This window comes from Marmota monax, unplaced genomic scaffold (genome assembly GCF_021218885.2).
Source record: "Marmota monax isolate L192 unplaced genomic scaffold, Marmota_monax_Labrador192_F-V1.1 WCK01_AAM20220418_F8-fsc00008, whole genome shotgun sequence".
NCBI classification, from domain to species: Eukaryota; Metazoa; Chordata; class Mammalia; order Rodentia; family Sciuridae; genus Marmota; species Marmota monax.
Genome location: NW_026694432.1, coordinates 23,106,508 through 23,131,350, shown reverse-complemented (window position 1 = coordinate 23,131,350; position 24,843 = coordinate 23,106,508). Strand labels below are relative to the sequence as shown.

The window sequence follows — 24,843 nt, the reverse complement described above, 5'->3', positions numbered from 1 at the left end:
ATCCCCACCTAGGGCATGGGCCCCAGAGCTAGGATGTGGCCCAGTCTTGAGGGAGGTGCTTTTTAGAGGTGGGGAAACAAATGGGTGATCAGAGACATCAGGAGACTTGCCTAGTTTCCACAGCTGGGCCCTCACTCACCTGAATCGGACGGGGAGATACACCTCTGCAGGGGTGGCTCCAGGTGCCAGGCTGGGTCGGGAGGTGCCCGGGGTCTCCTGGAGGCCCTCCTCTGAGCTGAGCAGGCCTTGACTGGCACCCCCAGGCTCCATGGGGCTTGTGAGGCTGGAGGAGGAGGTGGCTAGACTGCCCAGGCTCTCAGAGGCCTCGGGGGGCTCTGAACTCAGGTTGGGGACTTCAGGATCTGGAACCAGAAATGATAGACCCCATTTTTATCATTCCCTCTGCTGTCCTTCAAAGCAGCCTTTGACCTCTAGGATTGGCCTTGGTTCCCTCCCAGCTCCCAGCCCCCTCTTCCTCTCCACCTTCTCCAGCTGCACATCTGTTCACAGCAACAGCTGGCCTCCCAGCCGCTTGCCCTCCTGCTCCTGCTCACCCTTCCCCTCAGCCTGGCCTCTCCTGTCCATCCCTCAGTTCAGCTCCCACCCCTGACCACTCATTCCCAGCAGGACCTGCCCCCTCCCACCTCTGGATGGACCTTCCAGGACAAGCCTGCTCTAGTCATTCCACCAGTGTTCCCAAGCACAGGCACCCTGCATGAAGAGCCCAAGTCCCTGTCTTCCTGAGATTAAGGCTTTTAATCTTATCACATTGAGCCTTGTAATATCATCAGTTGTATTTCAGTTTTTGTCTTCTCACTAGAGGTGTCCCAGAAGCCCTCAAAGGACTCAGGACTCAGGAGATAATTCAAAAACTCCTGTCTTTCTTTTTTATTTAAGTGAAGTGCTGAGGAATTTGGAATAAGACAGACCTGGGTTTGAACTCCACACCAGAGGCTTATCAGCTGTGGAAACTTAAGCATGTTACTTAACCTCTCGGAGGAGGATAACCTCTAAAGAGAGGTGACTGTGAGCGTGATGTGGACTGGTGGCACTCTCAGTTCAGGGTCCCAGCATACAGAGGACCTCAATTAAATGGTATGGTGAGGACTTTTCTGAGCAGCCAACTATACCTCCATTGGCATGTCCTGCACGTCCTTGAACCGTTGTCCGAGAAGAGCTTTTGACTGGCAAGGGTGGGGGGCAATCTTCACTCTGGCTCTGCTGGGCGGCTGGTCCTAGGCTGGTGAAGGTCTCATAGGTCTTGTTGCTGATGTCCAGCCTGCCACTGGCCCAGCGGGCTTGGGCTGGGGGCTTCAGAGGGCAGCGCTGTGGGGTGAGGACAGCCCATTTCCCCAGTTCAGCCTGCCCTCCCACACCAGGCCCATTCTGGCTTTCCTTCCGCCACCTAGAGGCTGCAGCAGGGGCTGGCACCCACCTTCTCTTCCTCGTCCTCCTCGCTGTCAGAGCCAGGCTCCATAGACATTCCCCAGGGATAGTCTACATGCAGAGGGAAGATGAGGGTCCCAGCCTGGGCCTGATCCAGCTGCCAGAGAAAAAGGCCCGCCAGTTCAGAGGCCAGGGGCCCAGCAAGGAAGGAGAAAGGTCAGAGGGCAGCCCCACCCTCTCACTCACCAGCTCCTCACACTCCTTGTGCTGCTTCTTCCTGGCCACATCCAGAGCTGTCTCTCCAGCCTCGTTCACTGTGAAGGGGTAAAGTCAGGGTCATGATCAGGGCCAAGGAGACATTACAACTTAGGTTAAGATGGGCCTCTGAAATTAGAATGTTTGGCTTTGAATCCTGGCCTCAAAACTTTGTAGCTTTGTGAGATTAAGCAAGATATTTAACCTCTCTGGGCCTTAACTGTCTTATTTATAAAATGAGTATAATACTTGAAAGTATCTGACCAGGTTATCGTAAGAATTAAATTAATTAACAGGTATAAGTCAGTGCAGGCATATTAGTAAGCAGAAGCTATTACAGTCACTATCACCCAGATTTGGCTATATTTATTTTGATAGATACTTTCAGAAATGTTACTTAATTTTATCCCTTTGGCAGGGCTGCCACATCGGTGGTGTTACTCCCATTTTACAGATGAGGAGGCTGAAGTTCAAAAGATGAGTGACACCCGCCCTACGTCACAGAGGCAGTCAGAAGCAAGCCAGGTTAGCACCCAAGTGTGTCTGCAAAGCCCATGCTTGACAGGCAGGAAGCCGTAGCCGGGAGCTGGGATGGGCTCTGCGGGAGGAGGTGTCCCTGGTCGCACCTGTGCCCACAGCTGCTCTCCCTCTCAGCAGCAGCTTGATGCAGTCGGCCTGGCCGTGGAGCGCCGCGCAGTGCAGGGCAGTGTTGCCGTCCGCAGCCTTGGCATCCAGGTGACCACTGGGGGAGGGGTTCAGGGGGCAAGGAGGGGAATCCAGTTGGGGGGTAAAGGTTAGGGGAAAGGAAAAGAGGAGACCAGGAGATGGGGCGGGAAAGCGGGCAGTGCAAGGAGGGGCTGAGGGCAGCAGGTTCTCACCCGTTCTGGATGATGAAGTCCACCAGGGGCAGGGAGGCCTGGCTGGCTACTTTGATAGCCAAGTGCAGGGCAAGCTCTCCGGGCACCTGAACACATGCCCACACCTGAGTTTCCCCAGGTCACCTGCCCCCAGCCCAGGGCTGCCCTCTTGGACCCCTGCTGCCGCCAACCTCTAGATAAGAAGCTGCCAGAACCCGAGAGACAAGACCCAACGGACAGAACCATGTGTGTGGGGAGAGGGGCAAGGACCAACCGCCCCTCAGTGTTTCCTTCATGGCTCTTCCTGCTCTGTCCTCAAAGGAAGGAGTTTCCCAAGCTGGGTTCTGGCTCCGGGCTCCTCTCTGCCCCCGTTTCCCCATGGAAACCTATGCAGCCTCACGCCCTGCCGCGGCTGGCATCGCTGAACTGCTGCACCCTGCTGCCCACTGGCGCCCACCAGATATCAGAAGATGGCTCAAAGAGCTCCAGGCTCTTTGTTGTTTTGGTGGTGCCAGCTGGGGCTGAACCCAGGGCCTCCTTTGTGCTAAGTATGCACTCTAGCACTGAGCTACACACCTAGTCCACGACAGCCAATCGCCAATGTCCAATCAGCAGCAATCCCCGCTGACTTAACCTTTCCAGGGCCTCGGATATCCCCTCTCCCTGCTCACATGGTACATATCACTGGAATAGTCAGGCAGTGTCTAATCTGACCTACCCTTGCCCAATTCCAAGGCCGTTCAACCCTGTAGTGCTATTCTCTCCCTCCCTCTCTTCTTCTTCTTTTTTTTTTTTGGTGCTGGGGATTGAACCCAGGGCCTTGTACATGTGAGGCAAGCACTCTACCAACTGAGCTATCCCCAGCCACTTCTTCTTTTTTTAACCAGGGGTTGAACCCAGGGTTGCTTAACCATCCCCAGCCCTGTTTTTATTTTTTATTTTGAGACAGGGTCTTGCTAAGTTGCTTAGGGTCTCACTAAATTGCTGAGGCTGGCCTTGAGCTTGCAATCCTCCTGCCGGGCTCTGTGGGTGCTATTCTTAACCCATTTTATGGATAAGGAAATAAGGCTCAGAGAGGTTAAGTAACCTGCCCTGGGTCACATAGCTAAGAGGAGTAATAGCTAGACTTCTGGCCCAGGTCTGCTTGACTGGAGGCATGCACACTGACTCAGGGATGGTGAGAACTGAGCAGCTGGCCCAGAAAGGCACAGGGGAGTGACAGCTGGGTTATAAGGGGCCCTCCGTGGGGTGGGGGTGGGATCACACCTGCCCGTCAGGCCCTGGCAGAGGCTGTCCAAAGTCCTGTCCGTTGGCAAAGGCCTCCAATACCGCCAGGAGGTCCCTGTTGCAAATGGCTGTCCAGAGTCTCTGGGGCTCAGGTGTAGATCGTCGCGCAAATCTATGTTCCACATACTTGGCCACGATGTAGTCCCTGCGGGCATTCCTACCAAAACAACTACAGGTTCTCAGAGCAAGAGCCTATTTCCACCCAAAGGACCCCTGGAACCAGCCCACTGGGGATGCAAGTGTCCAGTTCCCCAGAACCATGCCCTGGAGACTCCCAGATCTGAGGTTCCCCTCTCCCTAGACGTCTGATCCCGGATCCCTCTGAGACTCTGGGGGCTGGGGAGGTAGAATCCTCCAGTCATGAGGTCCTTCCCTGGGAGAATCTCCTTACATGTCACTCTCAGCTGAGGGTTTAGGACCACCGTGTGAGGGCAGCTGGGCCTCCATAACCTCATTGAAGCGCGTGTTTCCGATGTTCAAGGCCAGCTGGGGTTAGGGGTGTGTGTTAGGGATGGGGGTGATTAGGACAGCGTTCCTGGGAAAGGTAAGCTTCCAGAAGTCCTGGCGCTCCGTCTCGCGGCTCACCCAGGCCGGGTCCCCTGCTCCTACGGATTTAGCCTATCTCGGCCCCGCCCCCTACGGATCTAGCCTATCTCGGCCCCGCCCCGCCCCCGGCTCCTACGGATCTAGCCTATCTGGGCTCAGCCCCGCCCCCCGCCGAACCACACCCCCAACCTTCCCTCGGGTCCCGCCCGGTCCTCACCAGCAACTCTGACGGGCCCAGCAGGTCCAAGGTGAGCGACTGCATGCGGGAGAAACGCACGCCCAGCTCGCGGTGGACGCCGGAGCACTGGATGCAGGTGAGCACGCCCAGGTTGGTGCTGAGCCACGTGGGGTCTGCAAAGGGGCGTAGCTCGAGCCGGCGGGCGCGGGTCCCCTCCCCGCCCGCCCCTCCTGGCCGTGCCGCACCAGCTCACCTGCAGCCCCGCAGTCGCAACACTGGCCGTTCCCGGGCCGGCTCTTCACCTCGGCGATGAGCAGCTTGGTGAGGTCCTGGGACTCCCCGTCCAGCCCCGCGCCCACCCAGGACGCCGGGCCGCTGCTGGGTTCCCCGAGGAAGGCGCTGCTCAAGGCTTCGTCCTTGCTGTTCTGCAGCACCGACACCCACCTGCGCAGATGGAGCGAGCGGGCGGCGGGGCTGGGAGGCGGGAAAGGACCAGGCTTCCCTGCCCCACCGCAAGGCTGGCCCACGGGGCACTCACGCCTCGCACTCGTGCTCGTCCTCTGCCTGGAAGTGGTATGTCCGGTTGTCTGTCGGGAGAGAAGGGGCGTTAGGCCTCCAGAAATCCTGCTGGTTTTCCCCAGGCCCGGGGAGCCCCACCCAAACCACTGAGACCAGATGGACCCTTCTCTGCCATGTTGGTCCTCCCAAGCTGGAAGGGTGTGACAGCGGAAGGCTGCGGGGGCAGTGGCTCACGCCTATAATCTCAGCGGCTGGGGAGGCTGAGACAGGAGGATTGCGAGTTCAAAGCCAGCCTCAGCAACCTCCAAAGTAGTATTCCAACGAGCCTGCCTCTGTGGAAAGCCCAGGTTCCCGAGTCAGGGCACAGTGTCCAACCCCCATCCCCAATCCTGGGCAGGGTCCCCTCTAAACCTACTGCCACCACCCCATTAGGCTCTCAGCCTCTTGCCTGGTCTCCCCGCTTTCCACATCCTCCCCTCACCCAGCTTTTACCAGCTCCCATCCTTGTGCCTAAGACCCCCATGGCTCCCTACTGCCAGGGAATAAGGTTTGAACCTTTAAGATGGCATTCCCAGGCCCACCACCCACGACTCCTCTGTGAACCCTCCACTCTGGCCAGCCTGGTTCCTACTTCCATGTCTGTCATGGTGGCAATCCTGTCTCCTGAAGGCCACCCCACCCCCAAACCCTATATGCTCCATGTCCTTTAAGCCTAAATTAAAATGCTTTCTCCTCCGAGCAGCCCTTCCTGGTTCCCCATGGCAGGGCAGGCCTGTCCCCTCCGAGTCCTCCATGGAGCTCTGTGTTTCACTTCTCTCTGGACACGCCCCCTCAGGCCACAGTCCCAGGAACCCCCTCACATCCCTGCTGGAGAGGACTCCCTGACCAGGTCTTTCTCCGCCTTACCCACCTCACATAAAGGGCTCCAAAGGAGAAGTGAAAATTTAAATAAATAACAGTTTGGAAAGCCAGATCACCCAAAGCCATGCAAATATGCATCACCTGACGATCACATTTACCATGGAAAGGGGTTCATTTTAATGCTGGATGTGATGAGAGGTGAAGCTGTTAGAACGGAGCCAGGGCCTGTGGGGTTCTAGGCCTGGGGCAGCAGCCACTCCACACCAGGTGGAAATGCACAGATCCCACCAACCTCTGTGAGAAGCCCTGGGCAGTTGTGGGGAGGAGGCAGGAAGCAGGGGACACTCACGGGTCACCAGATGGAAGCACTTTTTCTCCTCAGGGTCTGGCCTCACTTGGCACGTCAGCAGGGTCAGCTTCACTGGGGGCCGGTTTATCTGCAGCATTTTGGGGATGAAGGATGTACAATCTACCCTATGGACCTCCAGAACTCCTGAGGCCTCAGCTTCCCAATCTGTTAAATGGGCATGATGATCCTGTCACAGTTATGTCTCCCCTCTCCCAGAATCTCAAGGGTGAGGACTGTAAATCATGGCTAAGCTGGGGGCTCTAGGTCCCACACTTTCTTCTATGAGGGGTCTCCAGCTCTCTGATCCAGTTTTGGGAGCCAATCTTGGAGGATCATTTGCCTGCCCAGAACACCAGGGGGAGCCTCACAGTGCTGTGTGAGATGGTCAGGCAGCCATACTTGACTCCACACTTCCTCTTCTGCCAGACTCTTCGAATCCTGAGGGCCAGAGCGATAGAAAGACAGGGACCAAGCCTCATCACCTCTGTGACCTCTCACCACATCTCTTTCTCTTCCGTCTTCTGATCCTTACTCTTCATTCTATGGGTTCCCCCACTGTGTGTGTGTGTGTGTGTGGGGGGGGGCTGGGGATTGAACCCAGGGCCTTGTCCATGCTAGGCAAGCACGCTACCAAACCTCCATGGGTCCCCTTCTGATGGAGGAGACCCAGTCCTGCCCTCAGGAAGCTCCTGTGAAATGGAGGAAGGGCTCTGCTCTCTGTGAATCCTTATTCTAAAGGGGATGATGTGGCTGTGGCCCCCCAAGAGCTCTAAGGCTGATGGAGGAGACACCTCTCACACCTCAGGGAGTGCCCGGTCTGAGAGGAGGCACAGGATCTCAACCACCACAGATGAATTGTGGTCACACTAAGCAAGATAAATACAAAACCCCAGAAATAAACAAATCCATGATTCAAAGCTACTTAATACTTCTCCTTCAGAGTTCAATATTCCTTGGTTTCTTCCAAAGTTTTTCTTTTTGGATAAAAACTGATTAGTAAGCAGAAATGTGAATACACTCTATAAAGGCCTTTGCGTATCACACTTTTTGCTTGTTTGGCACCAGGGAATAGGGCACAGTCAACACTTTCGTTTCGGGCATATTCAGTACAGTGTAGAGATTAAGGATGAGAGCACAGTAAGTGCTCAGTGTTCACTGCTGCTGTTCTTCGAGTTAAGAACCAGTGACCTTTAGCAGCTGCCCTTTGATGATTCTGCACTCAGAGTGGAGGGTCCTGGAACCCTCTAGGTCTTAACAAACGATACAGTCCCTGTGGGCAGCTTCCCTAACCCTGTCACTTCCTAGGCTGTGCCTTTGGGTAGGCTGCTAAGCTCTTGCAGACACTTACCCATCGCTCTTCTTATACAGAAAGCCCACTTTCTCGGTCCCAAACTGCTTGTTGCCTTGGTGCTGGTGAATGCTGTAGCCGCCCCCCGAGTTCTTCCGGCTCAGGTGCTCCTGCCCCTCAGACATGCAGAGGAACTTCAGGACCTCTGGGAGGGACGACCCCATTCTGCAGGGGCTCATTAGGGGGTCTTCCCTCTCCCTCCCTCCCTCCGTGGTGAGCCCTGGAGGAGGGCATTCCTTTCGGGATGGTTCAGGGACTGACCTCTCTGTTCTCCAGCTGCAGGGTCCCTCGGAGGGAGTCCCGGAGCTGGGCCAACTTCTGCAGCTCCTCCTCCTGGGCTTGACGCAGCTGTGGGACAGAGGAGGACGGAGGACGGAGGCCATCGCCAGCCAGCGGATGGCCCAGAGCCCAGACAGACCCAGAGCAGCAGGGCAGTGCCTCCTCCACAGGCAGATTTTCCCCAAGGACAGGGGGCTTGGCTACGGGCCCAAGGGTGAGACCCGACTTACCGCATGTACGGAGGCTGCCAGCTTCTCGATGAAGGGGGACAGGCTCTGAGCTGCCTTCCAGCCATCTTGGAAAAAGCTAAGAGATGCCAGAGGCCAAACAGGGATCCAGAGAGAAGAAAATGAAAATAAGCCAGACGTGTGGAGGAAGGTGCTCAGGGACCATAGGGCGTGGGAGCTGATGGTCAAGAGCAGACACGCAGAGGCAGGGGTCTGGCTTCAGATCCCACTTACTAGCTGTGCCATCTTGGGCTTAGGTTTCTTTTGCAAAATGGGGACAATCACTACATCTGCTCACTGGGGTGTTGGGAACCCAGTGAGACCATGTGTGTGTGAAGTCCCTAGTGCCTGACACATGGTGGCACTCCAAGACGAGCTGAGGAAATGCTGCCAGTGAGGTCCAGTTATGGAGCCCCGTGGGTCTGCCAGACCCTGGAGAGGCCTTGCTGTGACCTGCAGGGCTGGGGTGGGGTCGGGTGTACCTACTTGTGCTGGGCGTGGAAGAACTTGATGAGGCTCTGGAGGAAGTCGGGGCCTTGTTTCATCTGACTCTCCCCAGCTTTGAGCAGGTACTGAGGGGAGGGGGATCAAGGGTGTGTGACGTGAACCCAGGCTGGATCCTGAGGACAAGGGCAGCAGTCCCCACCCCAAGCTAATCCTCTTGGCCATGACTAAGCCTTGATGATACCCCACAGGCCATTTAGGCAGGACCTGAGCTGGGCCTGTGACTGGGCCCTGGGAGGTCAGGAAAGGCAGCCAGGAAGACACCTTGTCCCCTTACCTCACACATGTGCAGCTGGAAGACACGTCGCTCCCGCTGTGTGTCCTGGGTCACCTCCCCTGGGCTACCTCCTGTCACCCTGGCCCGATCTCGCTCCTTCTCCAGCCTGGCCCTGGGCCATAAGGGAAGAGAGGTCTGAATGACTCTACAGCCTTCAGAATCCGCCATCCCTCCGGCCTACTTTCTGCCCCTCACACACAGGAGCAAGGGGGCCGCGCAGAGCTTGAGGTCCTTCTCTGTGCTTGCTGGGTGCTGAGGCTGGGGACAACAGAGGGCAAGGGAGACTCCAGGACTCCAGAGGGTGGCAGGGGAGAAAGACGCGAACCAAATCACAGCAGAGTGACAGGCAAGCGCAGTGGGGGAGCAGATCTTGTCCTGGCTGCTAAGAAAGTGATGCTTGTGCTGGGATCTGAAGCTGAGCTTGGAGGAACTAGGGCTGGGCAGGGGACGGGTCATGGTGGCCCAAGGCAGGAGAGCTCGGGTGCTCCTGGAGAGGGACAGGGAAGGGGTGCTGGCTGAGGTGAAGAAGGGCCAGACCCTCCAGGGCCTGCTTCAGACTCATTGAGATTTGGTCTTCAGCCAAGAGCAATGGGCAAGGTCTAAAGGCTTCCGTGCCAGGAGTTGAGAGGCGGAGATGAAGACCAGGTGGGACCTGGGTGACCGATTCTGATCAGCTGGAAGGCATTTAGGATTTTGTGGGTGAGATGACCACAAAGTGCCTTCATTCTTTTGTGTCTATTCAGCTTCCCATTTAAAGCTTAGAAAACCGTTGTCCTGGGCTGGGGTGCAGCTCAGTGGTACAGCACTTGCCCAGCATGCGCGAGGCCCTGGGTTCCATCCCCAGCATCCAAAACAACAAACCAAAAAACCACCTTTGTTCTTTTCTCATTAAGTGGAGTCAGATAGTGCTTCCCATCCTGGGCAACCCGGGCCTTCCTCTGTGGGTCCCCAGGGTGGGCCATTTTCCCTGTTTGGGGATGGGGGAGGTGTGTGAGTGGGTTCCTAGAAATGCCACGCCCATCAGACACCCACCAACAGCCACCTCTCAGGCTGGGTGCATGTGACCAGGAATTCCATGGAAAGCAGACATCTGGCTAACGATTCCGCTCCCGAGGCACCAGCCCAAGCAGAGGAGGTGGGCCTGGCTGCTTGTCAACCGCATGACTTTCCTCTCTGAGTTTCAATCTCATCTGGAAAATGGGGATCCTCTGTACTCAGGGAACTGGCACACAGAGGACCCAGCGGCCACTGTTTAGGCCCGTCCAGGCTTTGGCCTTCCTGTATGGAAGCTGAGGAAGCAGGGGTCCACACTGGATCTCAGGTCCCTCTGGCCTTCCTGAGGTAGTGTTTGGACACAGGATCTGTCCCTGGAGAGCTGTAGGGCTGTTTCTGGATCCTGGACCTACAGATGGTTTTGCCAGAGAATTCAGTTCTCCACGGGGGCTGTCTGGTGGGCTGTGTGTTCAGCAGCACCCCTGACCTCTACTCACTGGCCGCCACCGGCCCTGGCAGCAAGACAGCCAGACCTGTCTCCTGACCCGGCCAATGTTCCCCCTGGGGGGAGGGGGGGAGGGTGTGGTCCTGGGTGGAAACTCCTGCTCCAGAGCAGGGCTTCTAATCCTCACACTGGAAGGAGTTATTTTCCATTTTCCTAAAGATACAATACCCCAAGTGGGAGTTCATAGAGGGTGGAGTGGGGGTGGGGCTGGGGGTCAGGCGAAGATGAGCTGCAGAAAGGGGAAGCAATGGCTGATCCACAGCTTGTTAACTACAAGGTGCCTGGCGGCTGGCCAAGGAGGGCACAACAGTTCACAGCTTGGTTGGGAGGACAATCTCCCAGGGTAGACTATTGTCATGTCTTTCAATACTGAAAAAAGGAAAAATGAGCTAACTGTTGATCAATAGGAAGTGGTTAGAAAAATTATGGTATGTCCATATATAGGAATACTATGCAGTTGTTAAAAAGGCCAAATATCACATATCCTGACATGGAAAATATCTGCTCCAGAGTTAAGAGGATAAAAAGCAAGCCCCAGTATAGTACAGTGTTAGAAATGTGTGCTTGGATATAAATAGCAGCTCCTTCACACACTCAAGTTTTATAAAATCTAAGTTTCAGTTTCCTCATTTTGAAAAAGAAAATAATGACACCTAGTCCTTGGCTGTGATGCATGGGAAACATGGAGTGTGGTTCTGGCACACGGTAAGCCCTCAACAATGGCAGGATTACGATGATGCTAGTGAGGGCAATGATGACATTAGAGTAACAACTACTGGTGGTTCCTTTTACTTTTTTATTTGTCTGTGAGTCTCTTGCTGGACATCAGGCTGAGGGCCCCTTGCATGCTAAGCACATCTCTATCACTGGGCTGTACCCCCAGCCCCCATGGTGATTCCTTGTAGACAGATTTCTTTTTTTTTTAGCATAGGGTCTTTTCCTCCTTTCCTTCTCTTTCCCTCCTCCCTTCCCTTCCCTTCCCTCTAGTAGAGATTAAAAGATGGAACTACTTTGTTCAGGATGAAGATAAACTGTAAAGTATTGTGCATGGCTTTGTCAATTACACACAGTTCTATCCTTCAGCTTCGGCTGGGAAAATTCACAGAGGTCTTCCCTATAAAGTTTGACTGGGATCCTGAGATGACCTGACACATCTTAAATCAATAGCTGGGGATTGCTTCCACCCAACTCTCCAGAATAATGACCCCCGTTCCCTCCCGGTCCTTGAAGGGTCACTATGTTTTCTAAATACTTCAAACATTAGGAGTATTTTAATTTCCTCTCAGAGGAGTTGCAGCAGAAGGAATGAGGAGAAGTCAAGAGTGAAAAGTGTTAGGATGCCAGTTATGAGGCCCTAGGACAGAGATGAGGCAGAGGGGCGTCTGGGGCCAATCCAGGGTGGGGACAGGCACGAGGGTGCAGGGAGAAAGGAAAGGGAGGGTCCTCGAAACAGATCATGCAGCTGCCAACCCAACACCATCTCGAGCCAGCTTCCCTGGGCCACCCCTTCCCACCCTTCCCTCCATCCAAACAAAGCCACCTGCTTTCTCTGCCACCTCTGTGCAGAGACCCTCGCGGTGCCACTGTCACCTTGCACTTTAGTCATTTACCGAGCCCTTTCTAATCTTCCTTACAAATCTGTGGTGTCGTATTTTCCTCCCTATTGACCTATAAATCTGAGGGTAGCAACAGCACCTTTACCAGCCAGGGGAGGAGATCTGATAACAGATGCAAACAGCTTATCCCCGTCCCTGGCACAAAGGAAGCTCTTAATAAGAATTAGTGGTACAAAATTTTATTGTTATTTCTTTTTTTTTTTTTTTGTACTGGGGAATTGAACCCAGGAGCGCTTTACTACTGAGCTACAACCCCAACCCTTTTTATCTTTTATTTTAACACAAGAGTCTCACTAAGTTGCTTAGGGCCTTGCTAATGAGATCCTCCTGCCTCAGCCTCCTCAGCCGCTGGGATTACAGGTGTGTGCCACCATGCCTGGCATACTAATTATTTTTAAGCACTAATTTCATTCTGCAAGGCCCTTGACAAACTGAAGTGGTAACCCATGTAATAGGGCTCATCACCCCATTTTATAGGGAAGCCTGAGGCTAAGGTGGTAAGTCACTTGTTCAAGTCCCGAGGCCCTTCGGTGGTGGAGGCAGGATTTGAACCCTGTCTCTCTGATGCTAGAGCCTTAGGGGCAGCACTGGTGGCCAGCACTGTGGCTCAGCTTTGTTATTTCCTCCTTCCCGGCCTTGTTCCCACTGCCACCTGGTGACAGTCACACCATCTTTTGTGAGAGGCCACAGTGAGAAACCATTTTACAAAGACAAAGCTGAGACCCAGAGAAGGGAAATAACTTGCTCAAGGCCACAAACTGGTCATGGGACGTGCTAGGACAGATGTCTGGGCTCCAGCCTCTAGGGCCCCTCCTGTGTTGTCAGGAGCCAGCTCAGGCTCAGAGGGACAGTCAGTGAGTGTTTGATGACTAGAAGTTCGGGGTGCTTTATGGGCACCGTGCCTGTCTGACCTCCACCCTGCTTCATAGCCCAGGAAACACACCTGTACAGGGAACAGCCAGGATGTACCTGCCTTGCACAGGCCAAGACACCTTTCCCAGGGCTGGGATTATGGCTCAGCGATAGAGCGCTCGCCTCGCACAGGCGGAACCCGGGTTCGATCCTCAGCACCACATAAAAATAAAGGCATTGTGTTGGTCCACCTACACCTAAAAATATATATATATATATAAAAGACACCTTTCCCAGCATCCCTGGGAGAAATAGAACCTCTTCCTGTTTGAACAGCCTGGGGTGAGGTTCCAGGGTATTTTACAAATGCTATATGCCCTGGGACCCTCCAGCTGGTGCCCAGCCTGGTCTGGTGAGAATGTGCTGGAATTATACAGCTCACTAATACCTGGCTAACCTTGGAACCTTCCATGAAAAGGAAGGTGGACAGTCACCTGTGTCAGGAAATGTCATTCAAACTGTGGCTCTGTGGCAGGAGCCAGGGGACCAGGTAGCCCTGGGTCCCAATGCAGGACCTGTCAATAACTCACTGAATCACCCTAGCCAAGCCCCTTTTTCCATCAACTAAATGAAGTCCTTTTTAAATTGAAATCTTACAGAAAAGCTCAATATAGAAAGCTAGTAAAAGCAGCCAGGTATGGTGGGGAACGTCTATAATCCCAGCTGCATAGTAGGCTGAGGCAGGAGCATCACAAGTTTGGAGTCTGCCTCAGCAACTAGTGAGACCCTGTCTCAAAATAAAAAATAAAAGGGCTGGGGATGGAGCTCCACGGTAAAGCGCCCCTGGATTCAATCCCAGATACCACACACACACACACACACAAAAAAAAAAATAGTAAAGAAAGATGTGTTTGAGGGAGATCAGCCAGGTAGAGATTCTTCTTTCCACTTGGTAATTGAGGCCCTGAAAGGCTAAGCGCTTAGCTGAGATAACTCAGAAGAGGCCACATGATCCCATAGCAAATCGTAAAGACAAGTGGAGCCTGCAACCCCACCACCTGTCCCTGGGCCTCTAAAAAGAGCAGATGGCCACGCCCCATCTCAGGCAGGGTGAGGCCCACTGGGGAGGGGCAAGCAGCGCCTCCACCCCTCGGTCCCCAAAGCCACGCCCACAGCTGGGGTTGGAGCAGCTGAGGAGGGAGAAGGCGTGGCCAGCTCTGGGAGCTGGAAAAACAATAAATGCTCCAGGATCTATCTCTTGGAATGGATCCTAGAGAAGTAATTATGGGTGGGAGCAAATATTTAGCTCCAAGGATGCTTACCCAATGACAAGCAGATTAAATCCATCATGGACAGACTGAATACATCCTGCGTTATGCACATGTTGGCAAACCCTGCACCCACTAAGAGACGCTGTATGAGAAGCTGCAGTACGCGGAGAGGGTCATGATGTATTTTCAAGTGAAGAAAGCAGATTAAAAACAGTTGCTTATTATGATCTAAATTTTGTAAAGATACTTCAATCGGATATAGAAAAATAAATGGAAAAATGTTAATACTTCAGGCTAAAAAACTAAGGATTTTTCTAGCTTTTTGATAGTTTCTTCTTGAAAGAAACTACCTGTTGAAATAATAAAATTACAGTGTTAACCATCCCTTATTAAAAAAAAAATTCAAGCAGGGCCTGGTGGTGCACACCTATAGCCACAGGTGCTCAGGAGGCAGAAGGACCGAGTTGGAGGCCAGTCACAGCAACTTAAAAAGGTCCTAAGCAGCTTAGTGAGACCCTGTTTCAAAACCAAAAAAGACTGGTACAGCACTTGCCCAGTGTGTGTGAGGGCCTGAGTTTGATCCCCAGCATGGGTTTGGGGGGAGAAAAAAGAAACAACAGGGAAATATTAGATACCCCCCACCACAGTCCTTTCCTAGGATGATTCAAGTTTTCCTATTTTGCTTTCCTGTATTCTCTACATTATGCATAACAAACATGCATTGCTTTAGTAAACTTGCAAGAGAAAATACGATTTTACCAAGAATAAATGTCACTGAGCTGTGGCCTGACTGGACCCTGAACAAAGACCTCGGAAAACAAGAGGCGCCTCTGCTTGGGAAGAATTGGTCACTGGGTGCCTGAGGCCCCTCCTGTCCCATGCCATCCCAGTCGCTGCATGGAGATGTGCAGCACGGTGTGCCACACAGGAAGCCTGGCTGTGACACCAGCCCCCCCCACACACGTTAACTACGTGTTGACAGACACCACCTGGCACCGAGGAGTGAGGAGCTGGCAGTGTGAGCCCCAGCTCTGCGTGGCCTTGGGCAAGTGACTTAACCGAGTCCCCAGTGCCGCCTCTGGTAATGGAGACACTAACAACCCCTCACAGGGCTGGGTGATGCTGATTCAGTGGCTGGCGTGTGGGGATGTTCCGTCCCCACCCACAGTGGCACCACCTAGCAGGCAGTCTGAGGCGAGCATCCTGGGGTCCCTTCCTCAGGTGGTCTTGTGACCCAGACCCAGACCCCAGCCAAGCCTGGGCATAAAGCACCCGCTGCGAGGGCCTCCAGACAGCCAGAGGCCATGTGCTCCGGTGCCAAGTCCCTGCAGTACTTAGGGTCAGCTGGACATCCAGCCTCCTGCTGCGTCGCAAGCACGGCCTCCTGGACAAACCGCCCGCCGCGGCCACTTACATCCGGGCTTCGTAGTCCTTCCAAGCCTTCTCCAGCTGCTTTTTGGAATCCTGTAGTTTAAAAAAGAACAATTTGCCCAGAAAGAAGCTTGAGTTCCACAATAAACAGGACACTCTGCCTTCAGGGGGACACTCGACCTTCAGGAGACCCCACCCCTGCATTCCCTGGTGCTGCTCACAGCCATTCTCCGGCCCCGACTACAGACCTCTCCCCCAAGGAGGCCCAACTGGCACCACTGTTCAGGGCTCCATGCCTTCTCACACCCAACTGTCTCCTCCCCAGAGCTGCAGGAATCAGGATGGGTGGGCCCTGGCCAGGGGCATGGGAGACTTTTGGACTGTGTCTTGTCACTCAGAAGATGGAGATGAGCCATAAGAATAGGGACGGGAAGATGAAGGTCAAACTCCTGACCTAACTTTTGCCCATCATTTTCTCCTGCCTGGTACTCTTTTCGGGAAGGGCACAGGTCAAAAAACATATGCCCAGAGAAGTTGAGAAGTCTCCAGAAGGCCACACAGCCAGCCAGCAAGACCTGGCTGACCTCCTGGCTCATCTGGACCTCCTCCAGCTGGGTTGCTCACACCCTTCTGAACAGACTTGGCTTCTAAGAAGAAAAGCCACTTGTCTGGTTTGGGTAGTTCCCAGGCTGGTGCGCAGCCTAGGGAGGGAGGGAACCCTCTCAGGGGAGTATGGCTCCTCCCTGGGCCTTTTGGCACAAACTGCCAGGGAGATCATCGTCACCTTCTTTGAACGCTACGCTGCACTGATTTGGACTGTCAGGCACCCAGACAGCAGCTCTGGCAGGGGGTTCAGGGTCCCTGGAGTCCCACCAGCTCATCCAGGTGCCGACCAGGCGCACCACAGAAGCTCTCCCTCGGCAGTCCTGCAGAGGAGGCCCCGGCGCCTACAGAACCACCTCACGCGCCCTGGTCAGAACCGCAGGAGGCATCTCACATCAGGGGCCTGGCAGATGGTGGGACTGTCCTCCCAAGAGCAGTGGTATGGGGGTCACAACTCCCACCGTGACCGCCCTCATTCACCTTCAGCCTCAGCCTTCAGCCTGCCCTGCCACCCCGAGGTCTCCAGGGCACCCCCTTCCCTGCACCCGCCCTGCTACCTGCAGGCTCACCTGCCGCCCATCCCTCAGCGGTCCCTTCATCAAACTGTCCAGAGGGAAAGAGACAATGTTGTTCAGGTTCTGAACCTGGAAAAAGCAGAGACCCCCCACCGCACCTTGGGTGACTCCGGCCTTGGCCCAAGGGCTCAGAGCACAATGAAGCGTGGCCAGGAAAGGGCAGCCACAGGTGCAGGAAACAGGGATGGAGGGCAGAGGGGGTCACAGGGGTGTCAGGTCAGCACCCCCACCCCGCCTCCTGCTCCAGGACGTCCCACAGCCAGACTCCTCCTGCTCCTTGCCAAGGGCCCGCCCACCCCACACCTCCCCTGACTCTTCCTACGGGAAACCCTCTCCCTGCAATCAGACGGGGTGACAGAGCCAGTCTGACCAGAGCACCGTCCTGGGCTACAGTGACCGGATCAGGACACCACCCTGGGCCAGGGGAAGGCTATCCTTCTGCTGATCCTGGGCCGTGGGGTCGTCTTATCTACTGGGCAGAGACAGAGGCACCAGAGAAAGGGACAAAGCCTAAAGCCAGCTGCATGGACTCCCCTTCCCAGGGGCAGTGAGTTCCCTGCTTAAGAATTAACCTACTTTGAATTGGTGTCTGTATTTGGCAACCCAAAGAAACCTGTCTGATGTTTTAGCCCAGCTTTTGGGGTGCAGTCCCGCTCTTCCAGGAGGCCTCTGTGGACCGCCCGGGGCTGCCCGCCCTTCCCCACTAGGCTGACCCACTGCTGCTGCTCCCCACCATCCCTCGCCTCAGCTCTCATCTCCCCAGAGGGAAAGATCATGGCTCTCAGAGGCAGTGTCTGACTCCTTCCTGTGCCACCGGCCCCTAGGACAATGCCCAGCCAGATGCAGACCCTCAGGGAAGCCGAATTGGAGAGGAGAGGTGAGGTGAAGGCAGAGGACACGGTCAAGGGCTCTGTGCGAGACCCTCTATGCAGAGATTTGATCATGACAGTTGACATGCTGGCCACCAGCCACTGAGTGCCAGCTTGCCGTGGAACCTGCTCCATCCTCACTACCACTTTGAGGTGGCTGTCACTGTCATCCCATTTTACAGATGAGAGACCTGGGGCTCAGGCAGATTAGGTGACATGGGACATGGGAGCAGCAGAGCAGGGTTTCCGAGCCAGAGCTGAGCCCAAGGCCAGGTGCTTGACCACAGGGCACCTGCCTCTTGGAGGTGACGTAGCCCCTGCAAGCCAGGAAGGACGTGGGGCAGGACTGGAGCAGATGACCAGGGCCAGGAGCCGGCAGGGAGGGGAGGCTTTCCTGGGGGCAGCACAGGGCGGGGCTTAGGCGGCAGCCAGACAGCCTGGCTTCAGACCCAGCAGGCACCTCGGGCAAGCTGCCCAGCCCAGTCCTAGTCTGTAAAGTGGGGACAACAGTAACGCCAGGCGACAGAACCATGCTGGGATCAAAGGACCTCTCTCACTAAGAAGCGGGCTGGTCTCATGGGGTGGCTTCAAGCAGGAACTTAAAGGACCAGGGGCCTTACCCTAGAGGCCTTCGGGAAGGAACCAGAGGCTGCTGGGCCTCGTGCAGGGGCTGAGGACTAGTTCGAGGATTTGAAGATGAAGCAGAAGCGACTGGGGAGGCAGAGGACACAGTGTGGGAAGAGAGGTGGCAGTGGTGATAGAGACAGGAACCTGGAGCCTGTCCTTCCCTGACCCAAAGCTCCCAGGGACCCCTCCCTTGCATGGGGCTCTTCCCCGCCATGAGACCTCTCTGCCCCTGGGTGGAGAGAAAGAGAGAACAGAGAAGAGCTGGGCGGGAAGCCACAGAGAAAGGAGGTGTGTGCCAAAGCTGGGTGAGCAGGAGGGGTCAGGGGTCAGAGGCCAAGGGCAAACCAGAGGAGGGACTGACTCTTTCCTGGTCAGCTTCTTCCCACCTCTGGATTTACCCTGGGCTGAGGGCTGGTGAGGAAGGAGCAGGGCCTCACCAGGTTCTTGAAGAGTGCGGCCACCTCACGGGTGAACACGGCCAAGTTCAGAAAACCCGTGGACAGTTCGTGGCTGTTCTGAGACAGGTGACTGTTACCCAGGGACTCCACGGCCTCTCGGTACTGCTCCTCGTTCTCCACGTGGCCTGCAGAGGGGGACGGGAGCTCAAGAGCTTGCTGGAGGCTGGGCGGTTGAGCCCCGGGGGGCCTAGGCAGGTTCGCTCACCCAGGCCAGAGCTGTGGATGGCCCGCACAGCCTTCTTTATTCTCTGCAGGATGGCCTGGTCTCCTTCCAGGACCTGGAAGCAAATATGGAATGAGGGTCAGCATGCTGACCAGGAGAGGGTGCTTTCCTCAGGAACACCCAACTCCACCATCCTACCCTCCAAACCCCTCCCTAGGGCTTCCCTGCAACCCCACCAAACATAAACAGACCACCCTCTTCCACCGGACCACACAGAAGGCACCGGCCAGCCACACGACCCTAGGAAGACCACAGTTCTCTCCCAACCCAACACCAGTCAAGTAAACAGCGAGTCAAAGGTTCGAAGGTGAGTGGCCCAGTGGGTACTAGGCCTGGGTTTGAATCTTGACTCAATCTAGAGTCAAGATTATCTTGTCCAAGCCTTAAGCGCCTTGTCTGTAAAATGGGGCTGACACTACAGGTTCTCGGAGTTGCTGGGAGGATCCATGATTTGACAAATGTGTACAGAAGGCTTAGCAAAAGACCAGAGGAAGAATGTGGACAGCCCAGCACTTCTGAAAGACAGACGGGGGAACATTTGTTCCCTAATCCCAGGCTCAAGTAACAGTCATGTGAGCACCAGGAGAAAGAGGCCCCAGGACACCCTGGGTGGACAGTGGGCGCTGGACACATTCAGGACCTGGGTCATTCCATTCCCACTGGGGAGCACTGGGGAGATGACAACCCCAGAGCCCAGGGATGCAGAGTGACTGTGCAACCTGGGCCAGAGGACGTGAGGGTGAAGCAGACCACAGCCCAAGGCATGCGCATCCCAGATGGGAAACTTCCAGACTGCCCGCCTTCAACAGGACGGGAAGCTGCAACTTCACGAAACCCTTGTGCACGACAGTTGACTTGGAAAGCACAGAAAGTCAGGGCCACAGACAGGGAAACTGAGGCCAATAGAGAGGGCTCACCCAGAGTCGCGGGGGCGGAGGCAGAGCTGGGTTTCCGGGCACCCTGTGTGGCGCCCCATCTTATGCCATGGCCCCACGCTGACGCCAGCCCCTGCTCTTTGTCCAGTGGCTGAAATGGGATCAGTTTGATTTCCGAAGACCTACTTCAGTGTGGCAAGAGGCATTGGGGTGGTATCTCCAGAGACTAGATGAGCACAGGGCGGACTTGGAGGCTGTATGGAGTGTTCCCTGGAGGCTTCTGGCTTGTGCAAAGCCTCTGAGGAAGGTGGGGAGGGGTGTCTGATTTTGAAGCCCCACCCTGGCCGGATGCTGCGTGACCTCTAGCAGGTTGTCCTTGGTCCCCACCTTGAAACTTGGAAAGCCAAAAAGTGGTTGATTTAAGGAGTTATGACATCACTCCAAAAGACAGCAGCAGGTTAAAGATGTAAACAGTTTCCAGAGATTTAGGGAAATCCCTAGAGGGTAGATCCTTGTGCTTAACACACAGAAGAGGCTCAGGAAATGTTTACCTAAGTGAATGACTGCTGGAAAGGACGTGTTGAGGGTGGAGGAGCTGGGTATATATGGGAACTCTGACTTTCTGTAAAATTTCACTATGATCCTAAAACTGCTCTAAAAGATGAAGCCTATTTAAAAAATATATAAATAAAAACAAAGGAATGGAGTGGTACCTCTGTCACCCCTCTCTTCTGGGCCCTAATGCACTTGTGATGTCTGGAGCCCAGGCAGCCATCTTGGACCAGGAGTTTGAAGCCATTTGTTGTGGATGGTGAGGCAACAAAATAGAAGCTTTGCTCTTGGTGTTTGAGGGGCTGGCCTCGCGGGCCTGGACTACCTATCTGTGGACTTCTTTTATGTGAAAGCAAAATAAATGTCTTTCTTACTTAAGCCACCCTTACATCTACCAGGTATTCTGTCACTTGTGGTTGAACCTATCTAGATCTGGTACAGGCAGGCTTATTCACTCAGGAACCTTTCTTGATGCCCTTGACAGACACAGATAAGGAATGGTTCCCAGCGAGACACTGCTGCTGTTGCTACTGTTTTGGGGGGGTTTTTAAAAATTATTAGTTGGAGATGGACACAATACCTTTTTTTTATATATTTAATGTGGTGCATGGGGATCGAACCCAGTGCCTCACAGGTTCTAGGCAAGTGCTCTACCGCTGAGCTACAGCCCCAGCCCCTCCCTACTGTTCTCCACAACCCAGGTTCAGTTTGTTCATTCATTCTTCATTCATTCACCTGGCTACAGAGTGCCTGGCTCTGTGCTCACACCCAGGCTGGTCTCGCTGTCAGGGGAGGAAGCCAAGGGAACAGACATTGACAGCGAGACGTGACCGGGGCTACAGTGGAGCTGCACACGGTTCCTGGGAGCACAGGGGAAGTGGGGCCCAGTCTTTCCTTAAACTTGACTTTAGGGCACTGGACAAGCAGAAAAGAGGGAGACTGCACTGGGAGGCAGAGTGGGGGGCTGTTGGTAACCTCTAAAGAAGGGGGATTGCTCTGGAAAGAATGGGCAAGCAAGCTGGGCACCAGGGCACACACCTGTAGTACCAGCTACTGGGGAGGCTGAGGCAGGAGGATCACAAGCTTGAGGCCAGCCTGGGTAATTTAGTGGACGCTGTCTTAAAAATAAAAAGGGCTGGGCTGGGGATGTGGCTCAAGCGGTAGCGCGCTCGCCTGGCATGCGTGCGGCCCGGGTTCGATCCTCAGCACCACATACAAACAAAGATGTTGTGTCCGCCGAAAACTAAAAAATAAATATTAAAATTCTCTCTCTCTCTCTAAAAAAAAAATAAAAAGGGCTGGGGTTGTGGCTCAGTGGTAGAGGTTCACCTACCATGTGTGAGGCCCTAGGTTCAATCCTCAGCACCAAATAAAGATAAATAAATGAAACAAAGGTAAAAAAAAAATTTTAAATAAAAAGGGCTGAGGATGTAGCTCAGTGATAGAGTACCCCTGGTTTCAATCCCCAACACCAAAAAAAAAAAAAAGATCTACGCTAAGACAATATAGTTTTAGGGAGGAAATTCCATCAGTAGCCTGGGGAAAGGGAAGGTATTTGGGGAAAAGCAGAGGGGTTTCCAGAACTCCAGGGGGGCTCCTTAAAGGGGTTGAGATTCTAGTTCCAGCCCCTCCCCCAAAGATCTCTGGATAGTCAGTTCTCTTCTTTAAAATGGTTTTTAAAAATAAAACAATAATGGGGCTGTGGTTGTGGCTCAGGGGTAGAGCGCTCGCCTAGCATGTGTGAAGCACTGGGTTCGATCCTCAGCACCACATATAAATAAAATGAAGATACTGTGTCCACCTAAAACTAAAATAAATAAATATTAAAAAAAAAAAAACAATAAGGGGGAAGAAATCTATTTTCTGCCCAATTCACAGAAGCCCTGAGAGGGTCGTCTGCAAACACGGAGCCATGCAGGGCCAGGCCTTTGGAAGGCAGAGTGTGTCTCCAGTGGCTTGTGCACTGCTCCGTGGAGACAGCTCTCATCGCCCACACCCGAGAGTGGCAAATTAGGGGGGATAAATCAGCCTCCTCCGGATTCAGGTGGGGCCATGGAACCCCCGACAGCCAGTGGTTCTCAAAATGGTGTACCAGTTCCACTTGGCAGGGACGCTGGGCATCACCACTGCTAGAAATATGGAGCTGGCCCCAACTACCCAGGTTATTGGCACTGCAGCTCCATCAGGTAGCTGTCAGGGGACCTCTCTAGACCTCAGCTTCCCCACTCAGGAAATGGGGTGAGAATAGTTTCGACACAGGTCAGGCTGGTGGGGAGATCTATCATTTGATAGCTAAAAATGTTCTCTATTTCAAAATTGAATTTGGTTTAGGAATTACTCAACTTGCCTTGAGCTAATAAAACATAGCGCCCAAACCCCAGTGATCCTCTCCAGCAAGATGTGGGATCACTGGTGCAGAGGGTGCCACTGAGTGCAGGAGGTTACCCGTCCCAAGACACTGCTCTGAGCCACGCATCTTACCGGTCACTCTCCTGGCCATGCCCACCCACCATGAAAGTGCTAGAAGAAGGCAGCTGTTTAGGTCACACAGAGATAAACAGCGGCAGAGTCACCATTTAAACCCAGCACCTGCCAAACCCAGGACCAATGTTCTTTCCACAGCTAGCCACCCCACAAAGGTTAGGGGGCACGGCTTCTTTGATCCTGGGACCTGATTGCCTGATTGCCTCTGAACCTCAATCCCAACTCCACCACCTGGCAGTGCTGTGCCGGCTACGAACACTACCTCCAGAGGCTCTCCTGCAGAATAGAAAAGGAAAAAAGTCAGAAGTTCAGGTTGGCTCTGGAGAGGCTTCCAGGACTGAGAGGTAGAAGTTAGGGAGACAGAACCAGCTCAGAGAATGTTCTCAAGGAAGTAAAAGCTACCCTGGAAGGAGTGAGCGCCCCAACTTGCAGTGCGAGAGAGTCTGGAGTAAACCGACGGCCACCAGGTTTCTTTCAAGGCTGAGTCAAGGGCTGGGCAAAAACCTGAGCAGGCGCTGGGCAAAGATGGGTGAACGCAGAGCGTAAGGGACATGTCTGAACTTGGAAAGCCCTCTGGAGTCCTTTGGGCAGCCTAGCCTGGCTGGCCCAAGACACAACCTGAATTCCAGCTGCTGGCACTGCCCTTTGTACCCTCACTCCATCAACCAATGCACGCACGCACACACGCGCGCACACACACACACACACACACACGCACACCAGGCTCTGGCTCTTTGGTTTGTGCTCTCAACAGGCAAAAGACCACAGATGGCAGCACTAGGCCATGCCCAGCTGCCCTGCCTGGAGGGCCTTCTGCATGCCCCCCTCCTGGGTCAGGACGCATCAATAGGACCCATTCTTCATTCCTGTGGTTTCTCAGAGCCAGCTGTGGTTACCATGGCAACTCAGCCAAGGGAGCAGAGCAACTAGTGCTAAGGCCTTGGGAGACGCAGATTAAGTTTTCACCATTAGACATTCACTCCTTTGGACCATTGTAACATAGGGCACAGGCACCACTTTGCCATCTCCCGTGACAATGACAGCCATCAATAATCAATCACAGTCTTTTTCCCTGTGACCCTGGGTTTGGTTTATCATCCTGCTAAGAAGGTTCTCCAGGTAGCCTCTACCAACTACACCAGAACTAGTATAGGAAATGAAAATTTTTTTTATCTTTGCTTTTGGAACATTATGATACCCCTCGAGAGACCTTATAAGAATAGAGATAATCCAACACGATCTTCTCATGTCACAGACTTTTACAGACTACAAAACAAAGGTTAAGATGAGTTCCTTGCCCCAGGTCTCACTGGAAATGCAAATAAACTAAGGAAGGATACAAGTAAAACCTGAATAAGATTTTCCAGTTTGTAAGGAAGTTTGACACCCACCATTTAAGACTCATAGCAACCCAAGGAGGCAGTCATCATTTCTGTCTACATTTGGCTGATCAGTCAGTGAGGCTCAGCGAGGTGAAGAAAGTTGCCTGAGCTCACACAGCAAGAGGTAGACCTGAGACCCAAAGAGTTAGACTCCAACTCCCTAGCTCCTCAGCCTCAGTCCAGACCCTGGAGTCCCTGCCAGGGCCCTTTGAAGCCACATTTCTCATGAGCATCATAGGCCAATTTTTTAAAAGCCTCATGTTCAGTGGCAAAGATCTGGAAAGAAGGAAAAATAGAAAAGGATCTCGCATATTTATTTAACCACAGTCCAAAAATGCATGCAGCTGTTATGATCAATAAGACACAGGACACCTTAAAAGCATTCTTGAATCCATGCTAGCTGTGCCATTTCCCATACTTCTCCATCAATCAATACCAGCAGTACAACCACCGGGGAAGTCAGTGAAATGCCAATGTGTGAAAGCTCTCCTGTGAGGTGGGGACCCGGCTCCTTTCATCTTTGACTGATGTCCACAGAGAAGATTAAGTCATGTGTGCTACATATTAAGTGTGACCAACGAGCAAACCAAGTTACACTTAAGACATTTAGTAAATAATACATGCAGTGCAAAAAAAAAAATGAGGCTTCTTATTTCTAGATCCAGTTACTAATTTACAGGAAGTGCAGGTGCAGGTGGAGAGACTTGTTAAACA

The 24,843-nt window shown here is 53.7% G+C and overlaps 1 protein-coding gene across 4 annotated transcripts in view; it reads right to left on the bottom strand.

Annotated features, from left to right (window-relative positions):
- The window catches only part of Asap3 (ArfGAP with SH3 domain, ankyrin repeat and PH domain 3), a 43,371-nt gene that overhangs the window by 2,759 nt on the left and 15,769 nt on the right, over positions 1-24,843 (bottom strand). For 2 of the 4 annotated variants that reach the window (XM_046468797.2, XM_046468800.2), the window contains exons 2-23: positions 18,819-18,891; positions 18,593-18,738; positions 16,654-16,728; positions 15,525-15,574; positions 8,874-8,985; positions 8,579-8,664; positions 8,096-8,171; positions 7,848-7,934; positions 7,587-7,702; positions 6,607-6,676; positions 6,239-6,326; positions 5,048-5,096; positions 4,763-4,953; positions 4,549-4,682; positions 4,177-4,271; positions 3,765-3,942; positions 2,520-2,605; positions 2,268-2,383; positions 1,633-1,700; positions 1,436-1,543; positions 1,131-1,326; positions 140-362 (exon numbers count right to left, since the gene is read on the bottom strand). In XM_046468797.2, coding sequence (XP_046324753.1) covers positions 140-362; positions 1,131-1,326; positions 1,436-1,543; positions 1,633-1,700; positions 2,268-2,383; positions 2,520-2,605; positions 3,765-3,942; positions 4,177-4,271; positions 4,549-4,682; positions 4,763-4,953; positions 5,048-5,096; positions 6,239-6,326; positions 6,607-6,676; positions 7,587-7,702; positions 7,848-7,934; positions 8,096-8,171; positions 8,579-8,664; positions 8,874-8,985; positions 15,525-15,574; positions 16,654-16,728; positions 18,593-18,738; positions 18,819-18,891 — 2,423 coding nt within the window. The remainder of the gene's footprint in view (positions 1-139; positions 363-1,130; positions 1,327-1,435; positions 1,544-1,632; positions 1,701-2,267; positions 2,384-2,519; positions 2,606-3,764; positions 3,943-4,176; positions 4,272-4,548; positions 4,683-4,762; positions 4,954-5,047; positions 5,097-6,238; positions 6,327-6,606; positions 6,677-7,586; positions 7,703-7,847; positions 7,935-8,095; positions 8,172-8,578; positions 8,665-8,873; positions 8,986-15,524; positions 15,575-16,653; positions 16,729-18,592; positions 18,739-18,818; positions 18,892-24,843) is intronic. The other 2 variants (XM_046468799.2, XM_046468798.2) reach the window with 2 other exon arrangements.